The sequence below is a fragment of the Empidonax traillii genome, unplaced genomic scaffold, assembly GCF_003031625.1.
Source record: "Empidonax traillii isolate 1590-97213 ecotype Southwest subspecies unplaced genomic scaffold, ASM303162v1 scaffold1761:size64199, whole genome shotgun sequence".
NCBI classification, from domain to species: Eukaryota; Metazoa; Chordata; class Aves; order Passeriformes; family Tyrannidae; genus Empidonax; species Empidonax traillii.
Window position 1 is genome coordinate 21,156 of NW_020956954.1, and position 17,259 is coordinate 38,414.

The window sequence follows — 17,259 nt, forward strand, 5'->3', positions numbered from 1 at the left end:
AGGAGCTTTTCCCTTGGGACTGTGCTAAATAATTCTGGTCACATCACCACCTTTCCTTTTGGTGAGCAGCTGTTTGAGCCAACTGGGATGTTCTTGCAGCTGGAATTCTTCTGTTTCAGAGGTGTACTCTGTCAGCACAGGCAGAAGTGGAGGGAGCATCAAGCCCGGGGTTTGGCTCAGGGCTGTGCACACAATCTCTCGCAAAACATTTAATTTGAATTTGTCAGAGTAAAGCAGCATTTAAACCAGGAAACTTAGGCACTTAAATTTCCCATGTTTGAGTGGCCTCATTTCATCTCTCAAGGAGTCTTTAAAAGTGTTCACAAACCTCCTAGTCCTGGAAGTGGTTGGTGTAGCCTTTTTGGGTGTGAGAGGGCTGTGTTCTGCGCTGGGTCGAGGAGGTGTTTGCCAGGAGCAGGAGGTGAATGTGCAGAGCACTGGAGGCAGGCTGAGGCTGCTCTGCAGGTGGTTGTTATTAGGATCTCACTTGAAGCCCTTTTTCCATTAAAGAACACGGAATGCAATTTTTTCTAAGCCTTAATCTGACTTTTCTCCTGAAGCCAGTTGGGCTTTATCGACCTCCTGAAGGTGGTAAAGAACAGTAACTCAAACAAGTGAATGGTGCTTCAGGAATATTGGCAAAATAGGAGTAATTTTGGTCTGTGTTTTAAAGCGTGAAACAGATGAGACTTTTCAAGACTGGAAAATGGATCTATTTGTAGCTTTGTCAGTTTTTAAACACCCAAACAAGTGCAGACTACTTGATGAAGTACATTTTACAGCCACCTGCTTAAAACTCACAGGTATTGGTATGAGAAAAACTAATAGAAACTTTGTTAAAAAGAAGAGCAGAGAGACAGAGGGATAAAAATCAGAAATTGTTTCTAAAGAATGAATTGAACGTGCAAAGTCATCTCATATTTCATATTTTTGTTCCATAATCAGAAGATTAACATTTCCCTTCATCAGTTTTCATGCTTTGCTTAACGTTCTTATCACCTTCATAAGATCCTTGATTTGGTTTTCAAAATAATTAGACCTGTGCTACAATAAACGATTGTTGGAGCCTTGGTACACTGGGCTTTATTCCTTTGGCTTTATGCTTCATTTTTACCCATTACCCTAATTTTCCAGACTTGCGGATACTGGCAAACTCAGGCAGTTATTTTAATATGATATTTTTCAGGAAAAAACGATTATCCTTTATGCATCTTCATTTTCGTAGCACTTTAGTGGGAGTAGTTGAGTCACTGATCCAAGAAGCAAGTTATTGATCACTTGAACATTTTCTGGGCACTTGTTTTCACTGCATTTGAATGTTTGTTGGGTTTTGGTTTGGTTTTTTTTGCTTTTTCTCTCTCTCTTTTCCGATAGGCAGTCTCCGAATCTGACCTGAAAAACAACCGAATATTAGATGATCTAGTGAAGAGCTTCAATTCTGCAAGGTATTTCTGTTATTTTATGACTCCTCTCTCTAGTTTGGCAGCTGGAAAGGAGTGACTGCCTGTGTGTGACCAGGTTTGGAGAGCAGTGCTGTGAGATCTGAGCAAAAAAACGGTGGTGTTCCAGAAACATTGTCCAAGATGGATGTTTGCACTCTTGGAGAAATCCTGCAGTGTTCTGGCTGAAGGTTACTGCCCACTTGGTGATGTGTGGAGGTTCTACAATCTTATTTTGGTGCTGGTTCTGCTTAACTGCCCTGGAAGTTGCAGTCTCTTCCAATGTGCAGGAAGTCAAGCAGATATGTCAGGATTCTGTGGGAAAAATAATGGTATTAAAGATTTTCTACTAAAATCCTTGCTAGGTGTGCAGGGAAAATTTTGAACAAAAAGGTTTTGTCCAGTGATAACAATCAACTTGCAAGAGAATTCTCTTGGTGAAGTCACTGGCTGGGAAAAAAGTAGGTACTGAAGGACCACAAATGTGAGTTTTCCTGGGGAAGAGAAGTAATGGGATGCTCTGCTTTCACCTGGATTTCTTAGCTACTTTCCTGTTTAAATAATTTTTTATTTTATCCCTTCAAAAGACAGGAACAACAGAATAAGTTTGACTTGGTAAATTCTTGCCACAGGAAATGTGTGAGGCTCCCTGTATTATCTGTCTGTTTTCTTTTGATGAGAAGCAGCTCAGTGATTTGTTGGGGATTCTGTGGGTATTCATGTGTCTTTGGGAGACAAATACACTCATTTTTTTCTCTGAAATTAGCTTGAAGCTGGAAGTCAATGAGAACTGGCTTCATAAGTGACAGGAAGCAGAGTTCAGTTAATGGCTTTGTTTCGTGAAAGAATTTTTCTGTGATGAAGACCATAGAATGTAGATAGATCTACTCTTGTATAGGACCACTGCTAGATTGAAGTGATTTATTGGAATAATTTAAATCCTAAAGTTCCATTGTTTTAGCTTGAACTCTGTCTTCGGTGCTTCCTAGTGATAAATGGATTACTGTTTTTTTGGTAATGTCTAATTTTGTATAGAACAAGTAGAGTGCTGACTTGGATCCATTATGATATTGAATCTTAAACATTAATTTCTTTGGCTGCTTTAATGGATCAGTATAAATCTTAGCAGTGAGAGCAGTTTAATAACCTCTCCTGGAGAGTTCAGTCAGTCCCTCCCATAAGGTCAGTCAATAGCACGGTGTGCCCGTCCCCTGCTCCCTTCTGGGTGGGAGGGAGGGAGCTGGCGCAGGGCTTGCTCTGGAGCTGGGTGGGAAAGGGCCCACGATGAAGGCTCACTAATAACTGCTTTAATGAGACAGACCCATCAGAGCAGTGTGCTGGGCACCCCCAGGCCGAGCCCCTCCCGGGGCTGTGTTTGCTCTGCCCGTGCCCTGAGCTGGGGGGACACGGCTTGTCCAGAGAGCAATGTGTGGGATGAGTGTCATTAAATCATAACCCATTGCTGGTTTCTGCCCTGATGATGTTGGTATAGGACTAATCTTCTGTCTTCCCCCTCCTTCCCCATCTGATTTGTTTCCCCTTGACCCTCCCCAAAACAAATCCAGGGGTTGAAGAGCTCAGCACAATTCAGAGATGTCTGTCCTGACTTGACTTTGAGCCTTGGGTGGTTTAGTGTTTATGAAAATTAGGCCTTAAATCATCTCAGCATTTCACAAAGTGCAAACCCATTTCTTAAGTCAGGCCTGGAGGGAAAGAAAATGGTAATGTTGGTGGTACTTAGATGCAAGCTGTGCTCCAAGGTCAGCGTGTGTGCAGGGAATGCGAATCATTCCAGCCAGGGCCAAGTGCTGATCCCCTCTGTACCCTGCCCTTATACTTCCCTCTCTGTGCCTGAGTGCCTGCAGGATGAGCTGTGGGTGTGCTTGGGGTGATGTGTGGGAATGCTGCTCCCTGCCCATCCAGGGAGTGGGCTTTGCTGTTTCCCAGTGAAAGTGGAGGTGTGCTGTCATTCCTCCTGGCCCATCCATGTGTCATTCAGTGTGAGAGGCGGAGGAGCAGTTCTGACCAGGCTGTAGTGGGTGTGAATGGCCACTGCCCTGTGTGAGGGGCACAGGAGCTCAGGGGAGACATTGACATGAGCAGTTTTGTTTTTCCTCACCTGCCAGTGCTCTGGGATGGAATTCCTGGCTCTGGACAGGTCAGGAGAGAGATGAGGAGCAGCATCTGTGTCAGCTGTCCTTTGTGTACTTCTATCAGTTGCAGTGGGGCCATTGTCTTCAAAACTAAGAGTAAAGTTTTGTGTGAAGTTTAAAGAATTAATTTCATTGTCCTCTAATAAAGAGATTATTTTGATAAAATCTGTAAGTTTTTACATCACCTTGTTAGAAAATTTAGCAATAGAAATTAGAGTTAGAGTTGCACAGGTAGGAAAGTGGTCCTTACTAACAAGGATCTCTGCTTTTCTTCATACACAGGGAAATAAAATATGCTTTTACTTTCGGGTTTATATCTTAGTTTCCTAATCGGGACTACTTGACAGGTAGTGATTCACAGGAATAAACACATCGACTCTGAGTGCTGAGAGAGCAGGTGCTGTCACTGCTGATACACTGATTAAACCTCCAGCAGGAATGCAGAAGGGATTTCAAGGAGATGCATTGCCTTTAGTGCAGTTAGGACTGTCCTGTGTGAGCTGTTCCTAGGAAGATTCACAACTGCAGCTCTTCCCTGGAATTTATTGATGTGGAAGTGCTAAATTCCCAATGACTTTGCTTCGTTACTGTTTTGACAAGGGAGAAGTAAAGGGACCATGAAATGGGAACCATGTTCCTGATGAAGGACTCTGAAATGTTTTTTGCAGGTCTTACTGATCCAAAGGAAAAAAAGGTGGCAAGTTGTTAGTGCTGTTTCTGAAGCAGAGGGAGGGTGCTGGGGGAGGCTGTTAAACCATCCATTTTTAGTTAAAAGCAGTGTAAACCCCTGTCCTGACCTGAGCCAGCGATTAAGGAGGATGGGTCTCGCAGGATGGTTTGGGTACTGGCTACAACAGCAGATCTGGACTCTCTGACACCTGGTTAATTCATCTCTCAGCCTTTAAAGGGAGAGGTGCTGCTGGTGCTCATGAACTCAGCTTTGTCAGCTGTTACTGCTCTGTGCCAGGAAGGTTAATTGTGTCTGCTGGGACCTCTCAGAACTGATAGCAGTCTGTGCAGGTCTGGGGAGTATCTGAGATAACAATGGAGACCACATGAAACACAGAGCCTCTTGAAAATGATGTTGAATTGAGGTTTGCCATAGAATTGGTTTCCAGGTGGGCTGGGCAGGCTGGTGATGCAGAGGTTGGACTTCCCCATCATTCCATGCTCTCTCTGGGCTCTCTGAATGATGGATGAGTCTTCCAGTCTAGTCATGCCTGTCCAAATCTCTGTGAATAACCAGGAATTTGAGTCATTCACTCTGCAGCTGAGGGAGCTGTGGCAGGTGATAAAGTGCTGCCCAAGAGCTCAGGGCTGTGTCCCAGCTCCTCCATCTGTGGGGTGGGACCACTAGATGTCATCACCCAGCCAGGGAAGCTGCTCACGGGCCCAAAAATCCCACATTCTGGGAAAAGCCAGCCTGGGACTACTCTCTCCTCTTTTGCATTCAGTACTAGAGTTTTCTGTATTTTCCCATCAAAAAAAGAGTGTGTTTTGGCAAAAAAATTTTCAAGTTCTCATCCTGGTGTTCTTTCCACTGATTCTGTGCCAAGATCAGATCGCTTCGGAAAGTCTATTCCTGAGTCTTCATCTTTCGATGTGAGGAAGAGCTCCCAGGATTTTTTATAGATCAGTGGTGTAATTAAAGCAACATTTGTTATTAAATTATTGTTAGGTTAGATGGAGTTTTGTACTGTTTTTCCAGTTTCTGTTTTAGATGAGGTTGTATTTTATTGAGCCGACTGTTACCAGAGAATCTGAAGTTTCTGTTTGGATTTCTCTGTCCTGTTCATGTGAAGACAACACCCTGTGTGTGAAGTGAGCTGGTTCTCCTTGGGGGGTGGGCCTTGGGGCTTCAGGGAAGTGCTCTAAGAAAGAATTCTATGGTGTGCACATTCTGTAGGAATACCAATCACAGTCCTCTCCTTTTAAAGGAATGGGAATCCAAATTCTTTCAGCTGTTATTTAGTGTTCCCCAGTTAAAAACCTTTCAAGTTGGGGAGCCACAGCTGTGCTGCTTTCACAGGCTTTGTCACCTCAGCTGCAGTGCAGTGTGTCACATCAGAGCTGTAAAGCCATAGCAGTTGGCTGCAGAGCATGTGCTGGCTAAGCAGTGGAATATGGCAGTGGCTGCTGCTGAGCCCTTGGCTCCAGGAGCCTCTGTCACAGCTGGGTGACCTTGTTCGAGGTGCTCTGGCTTGAAAATGGTCTTGTGTCCAAGTAAGGGGGAAAGCTCTTGGGTCTCTGTTGTGTTCTGTGTAATGTTTGGGAGGCATCTCATTGCATTTGCAAAATGCAGTTGACTTAGTGTGAAATCAGGAAGATAGTGCTTATGCAGAGTGTGGAGAGGCTTGGCTGGCTCCTGGTCCTGTTCCTGTGGGATGGGAATTCCCGGGTGCTGCGTGTGAGCAAGGGGGAGAGGGAGGAAGGAATGGGCAAAAAACTCCATCTATTTGCATTCTTGTTTCTCCAAAAAAACCCCAGCACTGTCCAATGTAGATAACTGTGTGCTTTTCTGGGTGCTTCCAGACAGCAGCTGTTCCAGTTGGTGTTGGATGCTCCAGTGGTTCCGTCCCCACTCGCCTGCAGCAGGCGTCCAGCTGCCCAGAGCCACGCCAGCACTCCTGTTCCTCAGCCACATTCAGAAGAGGTGCCAGGGATCGACAGTTTCTTGAGAAAGGACGAAGTCTGCACCTTGCCAAAGGCAGGGGGCCTGGCAGGGACTGATCAGGGGACTTTCAAAACTGAGCGACACCATGACCTTCATGGCACTGCTGCAGAGGCTTCTGATAGAGACAATGGAGTGGGATCACAGGAGAGTCCTGAGTCCACTGAAAGTCATGAAAAGCCTTCTACATCAGTGGTAAGAGGAGTCAAGAAAGGTGAGTTGTTGAGGTTTTGGTTATGCCCTGCTCTTTCCCACAAGGGTGATAGCTGTGTGTGTAAGGGGACCCTCAGTACGTGGCACTCATCCCATTTCTCTGCCTGGTTCTGATCCCTGTTGGCACGTTCAGCTCCTTCCCCTTTAACTGGCCCATGCTCTGCTCCAAGCATGTTCTTGATGAGGAAGCTTGGGCTGCTGACAAGGAATTAAAGGGAATCCAGCACTTAGAGATTCCTTTGCTTTGAGTAACAACGCTAAAAAACAATAGTTGTGCAACAGACTCAGTAAAAATGAAGCAATTTCTCTTCTCCTTCTCCCTGGTGACTAGACAGACAGCATCATTCATTCTGCCCTTGTGTCCTTGAGTACCCAAATGCAGGCTATTTTATAATGTGTTTCTTATTTGAGGGGTGAGTCCAAACTCGAAGGGAGCATGGCAGCAGTTCTGTTAATATTGCTGTTCATACACTCTCCAAAGAGTCATCTGCTTTATTCTTCTGTAATTCCACAGGGTTAAGGTTAATTTATATGGAAGCATGAAAATGCCCCTTTATACTAATCAACTACAATAAAGTGGCAGAATCCTCTTAGTCCTGACGTGCTGGCAGCCATCCTATTGACCCAGCTAAAAGCCTAAATTAAAATAAAAGACTGTGTAGGAGTACAGCCCTGGTTCTTATTAGTTCAAATGTATCTGTTCTTTTGTTAAACAATTTTATTCAACTCTGAAGTTCGTATTGATTCATTAGCTGGGTAAATCCTACTTAAAGATATTCCTGGCTTCTTAAAGCCAGGAAAGGAGCCATGGGAAACCTGTCCTGGTTTTTGTTACTGTCCCAACTGTTTAGGGTATTTGGAGCAATATTACCAGAGAACTCTCAAATCCCACAACATTTCACAGTTGTGAAGAACCAGCAATTCAGAGATTAGTTTTTGTTTTGTTTAAATCAGAGCTGACTTCCCTCACACTGACACAGAGGATGTTAGTTAAAGACTCTCCTTCTGTTCATTCAGAATTAGTCCTTTGTTTGTGTAGTCTGATTGCTAAAGAGGAATGTTTTAAGTCTGTGTTTATTGTCTGCCTTTGCAGGCAGTGTTTATAGATGCTCCTGCAGATATGATGCAAGAGGAATTGAGTGGGGTGGGCCGGTGCCATGGGATGTTCCTGAGCCTTGGGGCCCAGCCACAGAATCCAGAAATGAGTGGGGGCCCTGGCTGGATCATGGGATTCCTGTGAGGCTGAGCTAACTGGTGGATTGACTGTCCTGAGAGCCATGCATCGGGAACACGGTGTTAACAAGAATAAAACCTGTGCTATAGTGTTTTATCAAAAAGAAGCAGCCTCCTTTATTTAGGAGTGAAATACTGCAAAAGTGGGAAGCATTAGCAGGGAAATCTGCTGCTGTTTGTGTTAGCCCCTGGATTTTCTTGAATGATGTGTGTTAGTCTAGGTTTTATTAGAGATTTCATTCCATGTGTCTGCAGGGAAGATGAGAGCCATTCTGATATTGCATAGAGAGGGAATTCAGTGCTCTGGAATGAAAATGAAAGCTTAAAAGGAAGATTCTGTATAGACATGCCAGATCTTTTCAAACAAGGCATTTGGAATTCTGGATTTTCATTTTCTTCAATCAGCAGTTATTTTCTCAGATGAAAACATTTGCTTTTTGCTGTTGTATCCACACTAGTAAATTCCTTCTCGCTTGCTTTCAGTGGAATGTCCTGTTTGTGAGGTTGCTATTCCAGAGCAATATATAAACAAACATCTGGATAGCTGCTTGACCAGAGAGGAGAAGAAGGACAGCCTGCGAAGGTAAGGACAGCTCTAAGAACTCTCCTGTGCGTGTAGCTGGTTTTGTGCGCTGCTGAAATTACTCTTGGTTGCTGGGGTGTAATAGCAGTGGGCTGTGTTTGTTTCTGGCTTACCTGCTGCATGGAGGTATGAAATACTGTGGGCATTGTGGCCTCTCAAGAAGGCATGTGGATTGCCAGTGGAATTACTTTTTGGCTTTTAGTGGCAGGAGAACACTGGCCAGTGCTTCAAAGAATTCATTGCAGGGAGCAGCCCTTAGTCTGGGCATTGTTCTTGTGACCGTCTTGCTCCCTGGCATTAACATTCCCTTTGGGTAACACCAATTCCCATTTTTCACTTGGCGAATGAATCACTTCCCTCACTTCAGGTGGGCCAAGAGACATTTGCTTCAATAGCTGTCAGGTTAAAGAATAAAAATTGCACCTTTCTGTCCTCACTGTGGGGCTGTTCAAGTTTCCTGAAGATCTTAATTTCCATAAGATTAATGCATTCCTTTGGCTTTGTGCCCCTGCCCCAGCATTGGTCACGGTCGCCACATTCTCATCAGAAATGAAGGTTTCAGTTTGTTTTACTTACAGCAGAAATGTAAGCCGTTATTATTTCTGACTGATCAGACTGAAGAAATGGGAGAGGCTTGTACTGCAATGCTTGTTTTTCCAAGTCCTCCGAAACTTGAATTAGAAAGTAATTTTATGTTAAAGCTCTTGTTTTGCCCAGTTGTGCTTTAAGTGGAATATATAAGCTAAAGGACTTTGAAGTTGTAAAAATCATAAATTAATATTGAAATGAGATGTTACGTTTTAATTTCCATTTGGGATGTTTTTGGTGCTTCCTCTGTTCTTAATAAATGCAAATAAAAGCCAGATCTTTCCTTGGTGTCAAGCTTATGTCCCTGACGGGATTTTAAATTCTGCTTGTTTTATCTTCAGGCAGCTCAGCCCTTCAGTGTGTGTCACGCCAGACACTGCCCCTCGGGGCTGGCTCTCTGGGGTGAATGCTGGCTCCTGGCAGTGTGTGCGTTATGGCTGGGATGGTTGGTTCCAGGAACAGCACATCCCTGGTGCTTCTCTGAGGAATGGGAGCTTGTTTATTCTCAAACCAGGAGCACATGGCTGAGCGGCATTTCGGCAGAACTGCTAATTTAGCCCCCCAAACCTGCACAGGGGTAATTCCAACGTGTGTGTGTTCCTGGGGAACGCTGCACTTCTCAAAAGTGGGCAAACCCCGCCAACATTCAAATCCAAACCTGTAGCCAGCTGTTTTCCTGTGGCTGCTGGCAAAGCTGTGGGCACTCTCTAGGTCATGCTGCTGGTGAACTGGAACACACACCAAGCTTCTGCAGGACTTGCAAAAGATTTAATTATTCAATTGCACTTTTTATATTTCCCAAAAGAATGTGAAAAAAGTTTCCCTGAAGAGTGTATTGTGATAATCCATCTTCTTTTTGCCAGCTATACCACAGGGGGCTGGATGAGAGCGAATGAATTAATAACAATTTTTTATAAGACTTTTTTTTCAACCTGAAATTTATTTTCAATGTGATAAGTTGAATGTGCTGAGTAGTTTTGAAATAAATCTCTTGCTTTCACTGTGGAAAGCTGTTAACTGCACTCTAATCCAGAGCAGTACAGCTGAACTTTATTTTGCTGCAGAGCAAAAAGTGTCTCATTACTCGCTGTTCCTCTGTAACTAATAAATTATTGCAGTTGCAGAAGATGAGCAAGGCAGTTGATGGGTTTTGGTCCTTTTGTTTCCTAGTTTGAGAGTGTCTCACCAGGAGGTGTAGGGAAGCCTGAGCTAATTTGTGCTGAAGGAGCTATTCTGCTCATTTTAGGTGACAAAAGTTATAGTAGAGAAAAGTTACAGTCTTGAATTTCATCTGGCAGTTTCCTATAATTAAGATGTTTTCCCCAGCTGTGTCAGCAATGTTGAGTTCTTCTGACAGAAGACAGTGGGAAGGAGTAAATTTTGGGCTTAGATGTCATTCCTTTGAGAGCATTGTTAATTCTCTTTAATGTCACTTTCTGTGTCACCAAACCACCCTTCTGTTAGCTGGAAACTGCTGCCTTCAGATACATGACTATTTTTCTGGAAGTTGTTTTCCCAGAAAGCTGAAAAATCTCCTAATTCAAATTTTGTCTTGAGGTTTTAATGCTTTTGAAAATTCTGCTGATTCAGGTAAGACATGGCCAGCATTAGGGTGGAAAGCCCAAGTTTTTTTGCAGGTGTGTTTCGTCTCGAGTGGGTGAAACGCCCTTAAATTTTTGTCAGTATTTTGATTTTCACGCGAATAATAAATTAAGTCTGTTTCCTTTTCCTTTAGCAGTTCTGCTCACAAAAGGAAGCTGATGTCTAAAGTTGTTTATAACCTGCTGTCAGATCGAGATCTGAAGAAGAAGCTCAAGGAACATGGTCTGTCTACCTCTGGGACCCGTCAGCAGCTCATTAAGAGACACCAGGAATTTGTGCACATGTACAATGCTCAGTGTGATTCCCTAAATCCCAAATCAGGTAAGGGAGAAGCTGCAAGGAAGTTGTTGCCATCACATCCCATTTGTCTGCATTTCCCCTTCTGTTGGCTCTCAGGGCAGGAGGAACTCTGGTTTGAATGTTTTGGGGGAACTGGACCTGGAAGAATTTATCTTTTGTAAATCAAGGTGAATGCAAAATACTCCTTTAATGAGTGGGGGGTATTGGGGGGATTCTTCACTTGTTGCTGATGGTGAAGTGGCTCCAAATCTCTGCCTTATTCCTCCAGGCTAAAGGAAGAGTTCCAGGGTGTGTTCAGTGTAATTCAGCTGCTCTGCCCTAAATAATGCAAAGCTCTTCCTCTGTTTAAACCCTGTGCACAAAGGGTGAATTATTAAACTCCCACTTAAGATGCAGACATGCCTTTTGGGTAGTAGCAGTGAGCCTGAGGTCACCATGTAATAGGAGTAGCTGAGCTTCTGAGGAAGCAGAGGTGCCAAATTCCAGGAGTTTGCTTAAACCAGTTTGGAACAGGTTTTATTCCTTACTAAGCTTTTATTCTCTGACTGCTTCACTGTCTGGTGAAAGTGTTTGTTTTGATAACTGCCCGCAGCTACCTGGCAGTGCTGTGGAGGTGATGAAGTGCAGAAACAGGTTTGTAAAAGTAAATGTCAAAATAAACTGTGCAATGTCCTGCATAGCTGTGGCTCTTGTTAAATGTTAAGAAACACAGCTATGTCTGTTTATAGGCTTTGAACATATCTGACATAATTGTTGGGGTAGGTTGTAATTCATCTGTGGGCTGTGGGCTTTGGCCATGAGCCTGCACACCAGGAGGTGGTCTGGGGGTAAAATAAGATAAACAGTAGATGCAATTATTATATCTTTCATTGAACCATCCAGTATAAAATGGAAACTCTTTCTGAGAGGCATGCCTGTGCACCACAGAAACACCTGTAGTGTGGAGGGGGGAGGTTCAGTAGGAGTTGTAAAGATGACGGGTTTGCCTGAGATTTGAGCCCAAGCTTTCACTGTTGGAGTGCTAATGCTGTTGTCTCTGTGTTTTAAATTCGTGATAGTTTCATTCAGCTTTTTATTACACAGCTTCTGTTTCAGTGATCCCTTTCTTCTGTTTCCCAACAGTTGCAGAGGTGGTTAAAGAGCTGGAAAAGAACGAGAAGATTCGGGTTCAGCTTGAATGTAATAAACCCAGTGAAAATGTAGGTGACTGATCTCTGTTCTCTCAGAGGGGTGGCCAGCAGAAACTGCAGAGTGGGCCCTGAATATGTTTGCCTATCGCTTTATAGTGGGAATTCCCAGGCTCAGTGTTGGAATTCACATGTGCCATCCTATAATCAACCTGGTTTCCTCACACGACACATTTGTTGTGAGCAGTCCTTGGTGCAGTGCTGAGCTTTATGCCCAAACCATTTAAGTAGGAGCATTTTTTTGACTGCAGTAAAAACTCTTGAGAAATGTTCCCCTTGGCCACACGGGAGGATTTTGACCCTCCATGGCACTGTGGGGAATATTGTGCTTCCCAGAATTCTGTAGGATTTAGCTAGCAAATTCCATGCTTCCCTGTGGGCCATAGCGCCTGTTCTTTTCCCATGACATTGGATACTTTGGGGACTTCTGAAGCCTGTTCCTTGCACAGTGTTAAGAAATATCTCATGTGCTGGGTGTTACAGGGGCTGGCCTGGTCCTGGTGCCTCGGTGGAAGTGGAGCAGGACACCATGGATACATTCTGTAAATGTGTAAAAGTCTGTGATGAGAAGCTGAGAGCTGGAGGGGAAAATCAGACAACTACTCCTTCTTCCAGTTTGAAGTCTCTAATTTCAAAGTCTGCTGCCTTATTATCTTTTTATTTCTGATAAAAACAAACATTTTTGTGATTTCTGTAGAGCTTGACCTTCACAAAGGACCAGACAGAGGAAGAAATAGATGAGATCCATGCTGAATATCGTAAGTAATGCACAGCTTTCACTTTGTTTTGCTCTTAAATTCACTTTCTTTTCCTTTGAACTAAAATACACACACTGATTGCCTCTGAGTACATCTCCATTTCTGCACTTTGTGCCCTCTTAGTGTCCTGCCGTGTTTGCTGGACCTGCAGAAGAGCAGAGCAGTGTCTGTGTCTCCTGCTGGGCTGTTAACGTGCAGTGCTGTGGTGTCACTGGGAACCCTCTGCAGCAGAACTGCTCTGAAAGGGCTCCCAGAGCCCCAGCCAGGGGCTGACCTTCCTGTGCCTGGTTTAATTTTCTTGGTCTGTTGTACGCATTTAGAACAAAAAAAAAAAATTAAATGCTGTCCTAATTTTTCAAAGACAGGAATTTTATTGAGTTTATATTGTTAAAAGGACATGGCTTCAAAATTAGCGAGATTTCCAAGAAATTAAGTCTCAGGCAGCTTAACTGAACACTTACAAGTCTAAAAAAAAATAGGAAAAAAGTGAAGATAGAAGATTTTTTAATGGGAACGTATGGTTTCAAAATTAATAAAAAGTGTTGATCAAAGAGGTAAGTAGTAACTGGTGTCAGGTAGTTATTTCTTATAAAAGTAATAAGGAGGAAATCATAAGCGTGAAAGAAGAACTGTACAGTAAAAATCAAGGACAGATTAGAAGAACTCTTATCAAAGGCCATTTTATCACCGTACCACAGATGGATTTTAAAGAGCTTTATTGCACAACAAACTTATTTTATTTTATTTTACAACATTTGCACCCGAGGCCCCTAATTCCCAGCTGAATAAATTAACTCTGGTGTAAGTTCTGGATAAAGAATCCCAGCGTGTACTTTTGTTCTGCGTTTCCATACAAAACAGAACGCTGGGGCTGTGAACAGCCTTGGGAAAGGCAAGACTAACCAGCTGGGAGAAAATGCTTGTTTTCTGCTCTTCTGCATTGTTCCAGGCTCTTGGCAAATTGTGCATTGCCCTGTTGGTGTGTTTTTTTACCATTTATGAAATACCAGTTAATACTGAGGATGGCTCCTGTGCTGTCTGGGGGCTCTGCTGCAGCAGCTGCCACAGTCCGTGCCTGGAAGGTGCAATTACAGTTGCTGACATTCCTTCTGCTGCTGGAACTGAGGGACACCCTCACCCTGGTGTCAACCCCAGTCTGCTTTTTTTTATGGACTCTAGTTAAAGAGTTAAAAAACCTACAGGAAAGGAAAGAAATTTGTTGAAAAATGTATTCTGCTGCCTCTTCTGCTTATAAATCTTTCCATTTGCAATGTTCTTCAGCAGTCTGCTGCTTTGTCTTGTGTTTTAAATATTCGTAGTTCTGTCTGTGGTTGGTTTATTGAAATGCTGCAGTTTGGTTTATTACTGAAACGCTGCAGGTTGATGTGCTGTGTGTGGTGTGTCATTTCAGCACCACGGTGATTTGCAGCACAGCTGAACAGTGCTTGTGTGCCAGGACATTTCTTTTTAAAAGGCTTTGTATTCACACCATAAACCAGAACAACAAAAGATAGCGATGCCGTGAAGACTGAGGTGCTAAAGGAATTCCATAGCAAGTGTGCAGCAGCTCAGACTTGGCATCTGGGACAGAATCTGCTTTTAATTAATGGAGTTTTTGGCCTTCTGTGGTGCTTTCAGCAGCTTAGGGAAAGGGAGTTGCTGTCAAATCTTTTTCCTTCTGTGGGGCAGGACTTGGTTATTTTGTCATAGAATATATCAAAGAATTGTGTCACTGAAAGGGTGGTCAGTATTGGAATAAACTGCGCAGGGAGGTGGTGGAGTCACCACCTCTGGAGGTGTTCCAGTGCCTGATAGTGCTTTCTGTGAAGAAATTCCTCCTGATGTCCAACCTGAACCTCCCCTGACGCAGCTTGGGGCTGTTTCCTCTTGTCCTGTCACTTGTTCCCTGGGGGAAAAGGCTGATCCCCACCTGGCTCCAGCCTCCTTGTCAGTGTGTTCCCTCCGTGCCTGGCCAGGGATAGGTGATCCACAGTGTCTGGCTGAGGACACCGAGTATTTTCCCAGCCTCTGGGTAAAGAATTTGAAGTATCTGGATGAAACAATAACATCGCTTTGGCCGAACACCAGAGGATTGCTTAGAACATACCAAGTGATTGAAAGTGCAAAGAGTATTCGCATTATTAACTGATTTAAAGGATCTGAATCTCAGCAGTGTAATGAGCGTGAAGTGTTCATCTGTGCCAGTGTTCTTGACTGTGGTTAGCTCTGTAAAAGCACAGGCACAGATTTGGATCGTTAGTAGAACATGGACCATATCGCAGTGCTGAACTGGTTTTCAGTTGCTGTAACAAAAATGGTTTTAATTTAGTGTTTAGTGTCCGTTTCTCTTCACCTCCTTTCAGTGTTTATGGTGTACCTTAGTCCTGTGGGGGACAGTCAGTGATGCTTTGCTCCCTTTCAGGAAACAAACACAGAAAAGAATTCATATTCTTGGTGGATCAAGTAAAGAGCCGGTGGAAGAAAAGTGGTGAGAGGAAAACAGAAAGTGCTCAAAGCAAAGAAGAAGTTGCTGTCAAAGAGCTGCCAGCAGCCACAGGTCTGTGATGTTTAGTATGGTCCCCTCTTGGATCCACATTAAGAACTGGGAGGTTCCCCAAGAAATGGTACTTCCTCTGTTGTTCTTCTCCTACAGCCTTTAAGGGGAAAAAAAAATAGCATAAAGATCAAACAGGCCCTAAAATGATTGACTGCCTTTGATTTTGGTGTGGAACATGAGCATGACCCACGATAAATGTATGGGTTTGATTGGATCGTGTCTGGATGTGCTTTGTCTGGGGACACCTTGCAGTCAGTTGGTTGCAAAGGGGTCTCAGGTTCCCATCCAGGTGTGCTGCAGGTGCTGAGGTGGGCATGTGACCACCTCTGGAATGAAGGGGATGGTCAGTGCTGTCGCTGCCTTTCAGCCTTCCCTGGTCATTACTGTGAGAGGGAGTCAGTAATTGGGAACTGCAGAAGTATTTGTGTGGATTGGATCCAGGAGTTATTTGTTCTGAGGCTGAAGCAATAAAGTACTTGGTCTTCTTTCAGGCTGTTTGTGCAGGATGTTGCCTCTCATTTTAACTTGCCTTGTTTTTTGTTTGTATACTTGAGTTCAGTGAAAAGTGGGAATACAGGGCTGCAGTTACTCACTTGTTAGGAGTTAGGGACAGCATCCAGCCTGTTTGTGATGCTTTCTCCCTGCAGCATCAAACCCAAGTGTGCTCTGAGTGCGTTCCTTGCAGGATCCTTTGGTCTCCTTTGGTTTGTGCTTCGTGGCTGCTTTGGCAGCGAACATCTAGCTCTGAATGTGGGATTTAGAAGAACATTCCTCAGCCTAACAGAACTTGTGGATTTATAATCTATTCAAGACACTTGAGTTTTGGAGAGAATTCCACTGACCAGAGTGGGATGTGCTGTTGTCTGTGCCCTTGGGAAAACGAGGCAGTGTAGTTTGCCCCAGCTGTCACACATCCCTGTGCTCTTGAACAGAGTTAATCTGTGTTTCTCTCCCGCGCTGTCTCCTTCAGCAGAGTCCTCAAGAATAAAAAGAAATGAAAAAACAGTAAAATAATATGAATTTTATCCTTATCATTTCCCACAGACCTTGTTTCAATGCATACTCCTTTCTGTGTGAAGGGTAAAAGTTAAGGAATCTCAAGGATAAAAGATTTGAAGATGTTCCTCATCTGTAGCAGAGGCAAAGGTGATGTGCTGTTGGATTGTGGGACCACAGCCTTTATTTCCAGCTCTGCCCTGGCAGAGATGGTCAGCTGTGGATTTCAGGTTTCCATCTCCCCTGTGTGTGCTGCCCTGCAGGCCCTGAGAAGCTGAATTAAAGCCACAGAGTTTTTCCAAAAGAGTGCTCAAGTAGAAAATGGCTTGGCTCAGGTGGATCGTCCTGTGCTGTGCTCAGAACGTGGCACCACCTCGTCTGGTTCCAGCAAACCTGCACAATATCCACTGCACTTTGTGCACTGAGCCTTCAGTAATCCTTGGAATTTCAGTTCCTAGTTTTATGCCAAACATCTGCACCCAGCTGACTGTTTGTAAACCATTGGAAAAACAAAAAGATGAATTATGGTTAAAGGAACAGATGCCTAAAGCCTGTTTCCTCAGGGTTCCTTGTTAACAGCAATTGCCTTTGTGTTAAACTGGGAATTACAGTACAGGAAAGGAAGAAACCAGCAGTGGCCTGATGGAAACAGGTGGAGGAGCAAAGGCTCTGTCTGCATTCCTTACGCCCTTCCTTTGGGTTCTCATGGAAGTGGTGGAATTGCACAGAATTAAAACAGACCTTTTTTGGGGTTGGGTTTTGTTGGTTTATTTATTTTCCCTCCTCCATCTCTCCCATTGCTCTCTCCTGTAGTATTGGTTGATGCAATTTAACCTCTCTGAAATTCTCGCTCTGTTTATGGTGGTGTTTTGAGCACCTGTTCCTGGTTTACATCATCTTGCTTTGCATCTTTAGGCTTAAAATGCCTGTTTTCTAGTTTTTATAACTTTTAAACATGAAGCTTTGCTTTGCTTGAGGG

The 17,259-nt window shown here is 43.8% G+C and overlaps 1 protein-coding gene across 2 annotated transcripts in view; it reads left to right on the forward strand.

The window, feature by feature from the left end:
• Positions 1-17,259, forward strand: part of RAD18 (RAD18 E3 ubiquitin protein ligase) — a 31,780-nt gene that overhangs the window by 3,716 nt on the left and 10,805 nt on the right. For both annotated transcript variants that reach the window (XM_027908578.1, XM_027908579.1), the window contains exons 4-10: positions 1,375-1,445; positions 6,125-6,477; positions 8,193-8,292; positions 10,619-10,803; positions 11,905-11,981; positions 12,667-12,727; positions 15,150-15,284. In XM_027908578.1, coding sequence (XP_027764379.1) covers positions 1,375-1,445; positions 6,125-6,477; positions 8,193-8,292; positions 10,619-10,803; positions 11,905-11,981; positions 12,667-12,727; positions 15,150-15,284 — 982 coding nt within the window. The remainder of the gene's footprint in view (positions 1-1,374; positions 1,446-6,124; positions 6,478-8,192; positions 8,293-10,618; positions 10,804-11,904; positions 11,982-12,666; positions 12,728-15,149; positions 15,285-17,259) is intronic.